Source organism: Mesitornis unicolor, unplaced genomic scaffold (genome assembly GCF_000695765.1).
Source record: "Mesitornis unicolor isolate BGI_N332 unplaced genomic scaffold, ASM69576v1 scaffold9387, whole genome shotgun sequence".
In the NCBI taxonomy this organism is placed as follows: domain Eukaryota; kingdom Metazoa; phylum Chordata; class Aves; order Mesitornithiformes; family Mesitornithidae; genus Mesitornis; species Mesitornis unicolor.
In genome coordinates, this window is record NW_010198521.1 from 56,304 (window position 1) to 67,941 (window position 11,638).

At 38.8% G+C, this 11,638-nt stretch overlaps 1 protein-coding gene across 2 annotated transcripts in view; it reads right to left on the reverse strand.

The window, feature by feature from the left end:
- The window catches only part of SPI1 (Spi-1 proto-oncogene), a 20,866-nt gene extending 13,617 nt beyond the window's left edge, over nucleotides 1-7,249 (reverse strand). Inside the window, exons 1-2 of one of the 2 annotated variants that reach the window (XM_010189172.1) lie at nucleotides 6,908-6,952; nucleotides 6,640-6,642 (exon numbers count right to left, since the gene is read on the reverse strand). In XM_010189172.1, coding sequence (XP_010187474.1) covers nucleotides 6,640-6,642; nucleotides 6,908-6,952 — 48 coding nt within the window. Of the gene's footprint in view, nucleotides 1-6,639; nucleotides 6,643-6,907 lie in introns of both variants that reach the window. The other variant, XM_010189173.1, reaches the window with a different exon arrangement.
- Nucleotides 7,250-11,638: the final 4,389 nt, after the last annotated feature.

Here is an 11,638-nt window from a genome sequence, read left to right on the forward strand (position 1 = left end):
GCTTGGTACCAAACACTGGTTTGCAAGGAAAAAAAAAAGAGTAATGCATCTCCTTAGATCCAGTCTGTGTAGCAGAACTTGTCTGGTGGTACTATAGAAGTTCCTGATATCCTGCCCTCCAGCCTTCTACAGACACTACTTGGAGAGCTATCTTGGACCTCAGGCCCATGCCATGATGCCATCACATCAGCATGGAAAGGAAACCTTTTCCTTGGTAGTGACAGATATTTTTTATTACTGTTCAGCCTGTACACAAAAGAGAAAGCAGAAACTTGTCTTGCCTATGCATGTTATTCTGAGTGTTTCCAGGAGGTCTCACTAAATGGTGGCAGTTTGTAGGAGAGTAATGACATTGACATAAAATATTTTCCTTTTTAGTTTTTGTACAAGATTAAATGGTTCTCTAAATGTTTGTTGATTCAAATAAGGGCTGTTAATTATGCACAGAGAAGACTTAAAAAGTCCAAATGTGACACAAGGTGGCATAGGATAACTTTTTGACTTGTCTTCCTCCCCACTCCTAGTACCCCAGTGTTAATACTGTTTCATGTCTTATGTTGGTTCAGTAAAGGGGATCTGTTTATTATTAGTTGTATACAATTTTGTTTCTTCATTTAATACTTGGGTTTGTCTTTTTCAAGATTGAAGATTTATAGCAGGGCAATGTCCTTCACAGAATCACAGAATCACAGAATCACAGAACGTTAGGGATTGGAAGGGACCTCAAAAGATCATCTAGTCCAATCCCCCTGCCGGAGCAGGAACACCTAGATGAGGTTGCACAGGAAGGCGTCCAGGCGGGTTTTGAATGTCTCCAGAGAAGGAGACTCCACAACCTCTCTGGGCAGCCTGGGCCAGTGCTCTGTTACCCTCACTGAGAAGAAGTTTCTTCTCAAATTTAAGTGGAACCTCCTGTGTTCCAGCTTGTGCCCATTACCTCTTGTCCTATCATTGTTTGTCACCGAGAAGAGCCTGGCTCCATCCTCGTGACACTCACCCTTTAAATATTTATAAACATGAATGAGGTCTCCCCTCAGTCTCCTCTTCTGCAAACTAAAGAGACCCAGCTCCCTCAGCTGCTCCTCATAAGGGAGATGCTCCACTCCCTTAATCATCTTTGTAGCCCTACGCTGGACTCTCTCCAGCAGTTCCCTGTCCTTCTTGAACTGAGGGGCCCAGAACTGGACACAATATTCCAGATGCGGTCTCACCAGGGCAGAGTAGAGGGGGAGGAGAACCTCTCTCGACCTACTCACCACCCCCCTCCTGATACACCCTTTGCTAAACCTTTGTCCAATGAAGTCAAATACAACATTTTCTTCCAATCTGAAGAAATTCTTACAGTGTCAACAGCAATGTAAAACTCAAACACCTTCTTGCTATTTGCTCTGAAATGAAATTTTTAAAGGGGGTAGTATTTTTTTCTTCTGTTAATGATGTTAGTGTGACTACCTTTAAAGAAAAGGATAAATATTTAAAACAACATGACAACTTACATGATAGCCATATTTTTTATATTCATATGTATATATGTTCATGCCTATTTTTATGTCCCAAACCTTTATCTCCCTCCATAAATCGGTCTCATGTTCGGAACACGAGCACTTTGTAAGCTTAGGCTATGGTGACAGCATGAGAGAAATGCAGGCAAGCTTCTCTTTTTCTTCCTCCTTTAGACTGCTCAAGAACATGAAACCTAAGGCAGGAGCTGCCATTAGAATCCAGATGGAGGTGGTAGATAAGCAGCTGGCAAAAGGAAAAGATTTTTTTTCTGTTGAAAACTACATTAGAGTTATCACTGCTCATTTACTCTTTAACTCTTCTAGTTAACTCCCTCAGCTCATTCTGTCAGAATTTTAGGATTTAAAGATTGTCCTCTTCTAGGGATGTGATTTCTATGACGACATTGAAGAAATTAGATGAAGTAAAAGAAGGACTTATTCCCAGAGGATTAAGATGTTAGAACACAAAAGAGTAGAAGATACTTTTAGAAATTACTTTGGACCTTGTTAGATCCTTAGTAGCAGCTGTGTGCTGTATTAGTGCATCATGTTAAAATGCACTGGTAAGATTGCCTAAAACATCGTGACTTCAAGAACACACGAAGTGGCCATCACATCCATGGAATATTCAAAGCCTCAGGAGCAAATCCATTGCCTGGCTGTCAGCTCCCTATGTAATCTGTGGTGGTGCATAATTGTTTCAGGGAAATCTTGAGAAAATGTAACCCACAATAAAGACAAGCCAAGGGAAAGACTAAGTAAAAGGAGCAAATAATCATTTAATTGTACCCTCAGCAGGGGTGCCAGTGAGGGGGCTCCTCTTATTTCTGGTCTCCAGAGGATGTAGGTGCTGTTTCCCTTTCCAAACCAGTATGATTCCAATAGAATTGCCCTTCACCTACACAGAGATTTAATGGGAAGTATAACCTGTTTTCCAGATTTCAGAGGGGTGGTCAACGGAGACAGTACAGTATGGATTGTCTCTGATGCTTCTGATTTTCCTCTACATGTTTTTTTGTGTTCACTATAACCATGACTGGTTATACGCATTCACTCATCCCCATTCCTTAGACCTGTGGTGTACTCTGATCTCTGACAAGAAAAAGTAATGAGGCTCTCTTCAGGATAAAGTTCTGAATGGACTTTCTGTTTTCATTATCTTTGCAAACTAATTCACCCCACTCCTCCATTTCCTTTCCATAAATACATTCTTCCTGTTAAGTCATGTCAACCTGAAGAATGTATGAAGTTTTTGTCTTCATATTGAGAATCATTAATCAAAATAACTCAAAGGAAAGCATTCATATTCTGTGAAAGGAAAGACCTCAGTTCCAAATGAAAAATGCACATTATACTAGTTAGGAGAAATGGAGGTTAAAAGTCATATAAATGTATATGATTTGAAAGAAAATTCTTCCTTTCAACTACAATACTAGAAAATGACTGAAATTATAAAAAATTTCCATATCTAAACGCTTCAAAAGTTGTAGTTTTGATAATTATCTGGACAAAAGTAAATAAATTTCTAAATAATTCAGTGTCCTGTCACTCTAGTCTTAATTTGATATGTATAAAATTTCCACTACTAAAACAAAAGCTCTATGACTCATATATTTACAGAAGTATAGCCTGGCAGGAAGGCCTAGCATCAGTCCAAAAGTAGATAAACAATACAAATTTTAGGCACGAGAAAGAACATTTGACTTTTCCTTTTGTCTTCTCCCTTTGTTGTTTCTTCTTCCCTAAGATATTCCACATTCCCTCATTTCAGTCCAATATACTGTAACAGGCAACAATATCTCACAGTCTGAGAGTTGAGCATGAAGTATTTCTACCATTCAAAATCTAGTTTTACAAGTTCAGATGTGTATTCAATGACCAGAGCTAAAGGAAGGTGTGTTAAATAGTCCCTTAAAAAAGTGATTCCCTTAACATTTACAGATCTGGATGACTGTAAAGTGAGTTGCAGATACTCAACATCTAAAAAATAGTCTGCTTTTACATAGATCATTGTTTTTTTTACATACTCTCTTGAAAGTCGGACTTAAAATCTCTTTATTATGGATTGTGGAAATTTTCTTTCTTGAATTTGTTTTCTGTTCAATGATCCATTTGATAAAATATGTCTGTATGTCCTTGTTAACTCGTACAACCTGGACCAAATCAACACCACAAAGGACTTGAACTGGCACCACTTTCCATCTAGGTGTCTGATCTTCAAGTGTACAATAGCTAGTATGGGAAGACATATATTAGAAATTTAAATATTTTGTATTATAAACTTAATCAGATGGTCCTCAAAGGAGACAGTACAGCATGGAATCTCTCCCATTACCCTATGGGAAGGTGGGATATTTTCCTCTGTTCATTAGATAAACTGTTTCCAAGAACCTGCTTTTAATCTCTGAGGTTTTTTTAAGTTTTATTAAAAGCTTTTTCTCTAGTTAGAGAGAAGAGGTTTCACCATGTGTTGCTCTTGCTTCTTGCACCAATCTTTACCCACTTGCCCTGTCCTTCTCTGAAACCTCCCCACCCACGCACCCATTTCATCATCTTACTTACTAATAGCACTTCCATGACACTGAACTGGTTTGTTTCCCCCAATAAAAAGCAAATAATGGCTTATGTTATGATCTAATATTTAACTGATGTCAATGGCCATTTGTTCTATCAATTGTTTTAATGTAAAAGACTGACAGAAAGCTTTGTTAGCAACTCAGCTGTGGTCTGCAGGTGACATCTCCTTTCCTACATGCCATGAGGTGCAGTATGCTATCTAAAACCATATTCCAACCTCAAGCAAGAGGTAAACAAACAATACTTTATCTGTCACAGACTCTGATAAATGGAGAGTTGGCTCCATCTTCCTTCTTTGGCCTGAAAAACAAGGGAAAAGCCACCAAACGCCTTGGGGAATGCCTGGTTGGCTTTGGTTAAGAGAGATATAGAGGACTCAACTGAATAGCAATTTGAAAACACTTTTTATTCACCAAAATTTTGTCAGATTATTTCAGATGATTGTAAATTCACTAAATGCCAATCTTTTTTGTTATCATGACAAAACTATTCACTGGCATGTGATTCAGAAATGATCCACACAGTTTCCAATGATGTGCTCCTGAGACAAGTTTTAAGGCCAAGATTAACCGTATTTCCTTGGAAAAAAAATACAATATAACTGTTTTAGAAAAGATGAGTAAAACTATTAGCATGATCGCTTATTGGGCCAGCCTCAGAACTATGCTGGCAACTATGCAACTATGTGGAACAGAGCGCTTCCGCAGGGCAATTTCACTCTCATACAAATATACTTCCATTTAAAACTGTGATTTCTACAGGTGACTACTTAGGGATTCACATATAACTGAGGCCCTCTTTAGGCAAATGTGTTTGACTTAATAATTTTTCACCCCATAGCACAACTAGACTCTTTCATCCACTGGAAGACATGGGCCCAGTTTGCAGAACTTTTCCATACAAAATTCCTAATCTTCAAAGATTCAGTACTCCTAAACCATTTGAGCAGTGTTTTCCAAATGAAGGGTAAGAGTTTCCTGGTGTAGTCAAGAGGAAGGCAGTTACTGACTCACCCTCAACAGAAAGGGGAGGGGCAGAGGGGGGAAGTATTGCTTCACAGAAACCCTTGTCTAGAAACAGGCCCATGTCTCCCCTCTGAAAAAGTCCCAGGAGGCACGGACATTTATAACGATGCTATGTCGGCTCTAACTGGCACTGCTTGAAGTGCACTTAAAACAATTTTGAAAGTACAAAGCACAAAATTATTAATTTTGGACATTTTAATCACAAAAAATAAAAACTAAATTGCCTTGTCCAGTGCTCCAGTAAGATGTAATCCCATTGTCAATGCCTGTTGTATCATTCATCTGAACAGAGTTCAACCAGAATATTAACTGCAACACAAATTAAAATATGCGCCAGACTGTGTTAGATTTTCGCTCTATTTATTCAATGTATGCACTGGAATTCAATATTGAAAAAAATATTGGCTATGAGTGAATGAGCAAACAGAAAACTAGCAACTTTTTTTTAAAAATGGAGGTGCTGGTGTCTGGGATAGTTGCGGACAAGATTTGGGTTTCTTTTTAGTTGTTTTTTTTTTAAGCCCAACAAGTAACATATTGAGAAATCTCTGTGTACTTTTTTCATTTTTCTCAGTTTCTTTACACATTTCTATCCTGGCAGATTTACAGTAGATCCAGTGAACAACTTGGTGTATATAAGAAAAAGAAAAAAAGATTTTTAGGATCTTCTCACCCTCTGGGTAGGTAGGGGATGTCAGGGGCATTGATGATGAATGGCTAGAATAAAAGGTCTCCGGAAAAGAAGACATATTTTTTTCAGTCAACATGGATACCAAACATGAAAGGAATTCAAAGGGCCATCTTTCTGGGTGAAAGATAAGGAAACATGCCTTTATCCTTCACTAGATGGGACAGGACAAAAAGAAAACTTGATACAAGTTTTATTAAAAGGGCTCTTCGATCTGCATTATCTCTTTCCGTTTTCTGAACACATATACCAATTACCGTAAGACATCCACCACATAAAAGCCAAGTAAAACACCCTATCCGATGTATCTTTTGCTTCTACAGACTTAATAAAATCTAGTTAGGTCCTCTTTTGCCCATTCTGATTAGAGATTTCCCATTAAGGTTTGTTTCTGTACGACAGGTTAGTGACATTATGTTCTTTCTAAATAATAATTTCCAAACTCACCATACAATAACTTAGAGCACTGTGACAATGCTTCAGAGTTAAAGAAAGGATTGGAACAGCCTCATAAGCATACAGAAAAACTTGTATCATAGAGAAAATTAGGGGCTGTGAGTTTTTTCCCCTCATTCACCAACTGCTTTTTCATATCAAGTGAATTCAAGAAAATTAAGTTCAAGAGGAACTGAAGTTAGTTAGAAACTAAAATGCCATCATTGCAAAGAGCACAGAGTCCTAAAATCTGCAATACGTAAAATCAGCATTCAGCAACTCTTCTCTCACAGACTGCTAGATAGTAAATACATAAACTATGTCAGAGACCCCAGATTATTAAGAATTACAACCTGAAGAAAGACTTGGCCTTATATCACAAAGCTGACACTGAAGAAAAAAATTTACTGACTTGCTATATGCACACTGTACAAGATACCATACATTTAATCTGTGAAAACAAATTGAGATCAAAATCAGATACAACTTAAGGGAGGAAATGTTAATTTCCCATTCATTGCAATGTTGTCACTAGCTTTATATATTGACCTAAGCCCAACTTCCTGGCATTACAAACATAGACCAAACCAGAGATAATCTCAAATAATAAAACCTGGTTTACTTTGCCTTTTGCTACTGAGCCCAATGATCCTTATTAGAAATAAACCCCATATACTCACAGGGGGAATGAGGGGAAATCCTTCCATTTTGCAAGCTTGCAACATTCAGCCAACTTCTGAGTGAATTTTTCTTAATTCAGTTTTCAAACATCCAGAGTAACTGACTTGAAAAAATCACATGAAATAAATGAAAAAAGGAAAAAAAAAAGGAAAAAAAAAAGAAAAAAGTGAGATCCTCGGACTCTGTGAAGTCCCTTTGCAGTGATGGATCTCAGGATAGCAGAAGAACCCTAACAAGTTTTCATAGTTTGCCCTAATAGGTTCGAGGTGAACTTCTTCCCGAGTGGTAAGTGAAGTTCCTGATTTTATCAAATATCTGTAGAAGGGAGATAGCCCTTGGGTGTATCAGTGCGCTGTGACATCACAGCTTTTAGCCAGTTTGCATAAATCTCATTTCAGGGAGCTGTGGCGCTCTAACAGGAAGTCTGCCCTGAGCCAGATCTGCCATGGGCAGGTGCTTGCCGTATAATCAGCAACCCAGAGCCTGGGCCTGCTACCAATAAACAAGCACATGGATGCAGTGCTCTGTGGAAGACAATGTGCTTCCCACTGTAGATGAACCATAACGACAATGTTGCTCCATGGTTTAATGATCTGTCATATATGTGCAGTCCTGACAACTTCTGTGAGGACAGTGCAGTGGCATAGACTTGCTTTAATAATAGCCCTGTGTTGGAACTAGGTGGCAATACTTAGCAGAAAGGAAGGAAAAAAAAAAGAGTATGCATTTTCAAATATAGGGTCTTAGGTTTCTACAAAACACTGAAGTTAAGCCCATGAGACTTTCTTCATAAACTTTACAATAGAGCAAAATTATTCTGTGAAAGATACTTAGTCCTCTTTGTTTCTTGTAATTTATTTTCTTTTCTAGCTCCTGCAAGGAGAAAGTGAGTGGGGAAAAGGAGAAAGTATTACATGTCTGTCAAAGCTTAGGGCTGGGCTGGCCACTAAATGCAATGACTTGACTTCTCAGATCCTGAGTGCCTCTAACAGCGAGTAGAGAACAAGATTTGTAGACTTTTATCTAAACAGTCAGGTGCCGACATTTCTCTGATTTTGCTTCAGCTCTTCTCACACGGTGTTCTCCCCTCTCTTTATCCCACTGTTTTACTTGCATTTGGCTGCATTGAACAATGAATGAGCCCTTTGTACTGGGGTTCTGGCAGGGGCAGGGGTGAGTGGGCCATGGGGCAGGATGTAGAGGGTGGGGCTTTATTACAAGGGGTGAACAATCTCATTCTACAGAATATGTTCTTGCTTTGCAGTTAGTTACTAATGTATTGGAAAAGTGGAGTTTCTTTGTCTGGGTTGTTCCCTTTCAATCTACACCCATGTGCCACAGGTTCTGCTTTTGAAAGTAGCCTGTACACCACTCACCTGGGTCTATGTGTGAGGGGGAATTTCAGCTACTACAGACTTCCTCCCTTGTACAGTGGTAAAACCAGAGGCCACTCACAAGTTCCTCTCATTCCCCACTCTAAGGAACTCAACAAGCAAACCAATTGCTAATAAGCAATGGGATAAGATCAAGAACATGATGGAAGATTAACTCTTGAAGCCCTAAACTGAATGTCACCACTATCAGTTGATACATAAGAATTTCATTCTTATTTTACTTGTACTATGAAGTCTTGACTTTAATCTAGAAATAAGCAAACTGCTAAACAGTCCACTTCTGTGTCTGAGCTGGTTCTCAAATTTCCCCTTGGATAACAGCCTGGAAGTGATCAGAATCACCTGGGGGGAAAGGAGAGAAGCAAAGTACAGTCCCAGTGATAGAACTCAGTGCAAAAGAGGAGAAGGGAGTGAACAACAGCATACACAAATCTTAAAGTGGGTAACTGGATAAATAGGTGATAAAAGGAATTGAGTGTCTATTAAAAAGACTATTCAGAACAAAGAAGATACGCTATCTGATTCATCATACACTGAAAGATAGTGTAAGCAGCTACTGGAAGGTTTAAAAATGTAATATTTTACACAGAAAGGCTTCTATTAAAGTGGAATGCAACTGTATTTCATATGCTGGGAGATATTTCTGAGCTGCCTCTTAGCACAGGAAATTACCTAATAAGGATAGATGTTTTGCACCAGCGTTACTGCACTGAGGGAATGCCAGATTACCAACACTATCAACTGTGTTTAACAAGTGAGTAACCATAAGCGCACCAAGGTTATCAATATAAATAATTAAATTGATTCTCTGTATGATGAATTAGAACCAAATAATATGCCATTAAACTTGAGGAGAAGCAGAAAGCCCAGAAGTTGAATAAGCTTCTTAGGAAGGAGAGTATCTCCATAAATGGAAATACTAAAAGCAAAATAAAATGTTTATTTGTACTATCATATTTTTATAGGAACATCACTAGTAACAATCTTGCTAAAACTCAACATACATTACTTTCTCACTGTTGTGTATAAGTGGTGTTTTATCCTACGTTTGTGGTCACAGAGTCACACTCCTAAAGGAAGGCCTACTAGAGATGATACTTCTGGCCTGGATCCTTGCAGTATGTTATTAGATGACTTACATGCAGAAAACAGACAAAGCAACCAAACAACTGTATAATAGAGAACCGATTTTCAGAAGCATATTAAGGGAGGTGATTCTGCCCCTCTGCTCTGCTTTAGTGAGACCTCACCTGGAGTACTGCATCCAGCTTTGGAGTCCCCAACAAAAAAAGGACATCAAAGTGCTGGAGCGGGTCCAGAAAAGGGCCACAAAGATGATCAGAGGACTGGAGCACCTCTCCTACAAAGATAGGCTGAAAGTTGGGGTTGTTCAGCTTGGAGAAGAGGAGGCTCCAGGGGGACCTTATAGCGACCTTCCAGTACCTGAAAGGTGCCTATAAGAAATCTGGGGAAGAGCTGTTCACTAGGGCATGTAGCATAGGACGAGGGATCATGATTATAAACTAGTAAAGGGTAGATTTAGGTTGGATATTAGGAAAAAGTTCTTCAATATGAGTAGATCACTGGAACAGGTTGCTCAGAGAGTTGGTGGAGGCCCCATCCCAGGAGGTCATTCAAGGTCAGGCTTGACAGGGCCCTGAACAACCTGATCTAGTAACAGTGTCCCTGCTGACTGCTGGGTAGTTGGACCAGGTGGTCTTTAAAGGTCTCTTCCAACCTAATGCACTCTATGATTCTGCAGTTCTGTATGTTGTGAACTGCTACTCACAGAGTGTAATCTGACCTTCAAAAAGACTTTCAAAGTAGGATAGGGATCCTTCTCCATGCTAGGAATATAGAGAACTAGAGAAAAACATGCTTTGTTGAAAGATTAAGTTTCCGAAAGATTATTTCTGAAAATATTTTACATTCATGTTAATCAGAGAGGTTTTCCCTCTAAGCATCACCTCACTACATGCAATTTTTTGAAACAGTTCTTCCCCTACCTCTACCCCTTTATTCTTCAAGCTATTTCTAACCACAAGCTACCAAAGCAAAAGGGTTTCAATTCGCAGCCACATCACAGAGAGGTCCCGTTACCTCAAACCTTGTTTGGTGCTTGGAAGGTAATTTTTCTCCCTACTAAAACCACATACAACATCACTCATCCTGAAGTCTTTTAATCAGAAACAGATGTTTAGATAGATTCCACTACTGAGTTTTCTTGTAAACAGTAAGACAAGATCTCTAAGCAAGGGATTCTCTTGTATGTTCCATATTCATTCCAGAGCTACATTTTCCATTAAACTTGTTTTATCTAGAGGTAGTATGGCTTGTGAGTCTTGTATACCATTGTTCAACTTGTCTGCCCTCTTCTCTTAAGAGAGCCTATGAGTCTCTCTGACTGTGGAAATTGTGGGGTCTGGAGCTATAGAGCACAATCCTCTGCATTTAACTCTTCATTACATATACTGCTACTGAGTTGAAGATAGGAGTTGAAATTCCTTTGTTGCATTTTTCCATAACGAGAGAGCAGGAGCCAGAAAATGGCTGCTGCAAGTTACTGGCTGAGAAGAATTTGTTACCACTTTTTCTCATGTGGAGCTTCACCTTAGGATTCTTAACAGTGAAAGTAGACTCCACTGAAATATGTGCTCCCTTTGCCACTGTGACAGGTTATCACTCACTGATGTTCCCTTGTGATACCCACAGGTTTATTACCATAGCTACTTTTGAACAAAGACTTTTCCTCACTATGTGGGCATCCCCTCCTAGAGTAAATGCAGTTCCTAGTGGCAAAAAACGTGCTTTTGACAGTACAGCTTTCAAGAGTTCCTGAGTTCAATGTAACGGAATGTACAAGGTGTTTTGCCAGTGGGAAATGTCATCAAGATGTCATTAAAATATCACAGTCTTAACTAACTTCACTATATTGGCAATGATTTTCAAGTATAGACAAGACTAAATCCATATCAGAATGAAGATAACCAGGAGAAAGAGGGGTAATTCAAGTCAGTACCAATCCAGAAAGCCTCACAGATTTTTTAATAACCATTATGATAGGCAATCACTTACAGAAATGAAAAGCACTTCATTTCTCATTTTATTAGTAACTTTTAAGCTGTCCATAAAGCAGAATTCACCAAAGAAGAAAATCTCCCTTTGGCAATTTATATGGCTTCAAGATCTGTTTACATCTCAGCTACGTTCTATCATTTACTGTATTTGGTAAAACTTGTTTTGGCTTTAAGGCATGTTCAAATAAATCTAGGATTTGATGTCAGTTATTAATGATCCTCTGCATTCTCCAGACAACAGATTTTCGTTTTACACATT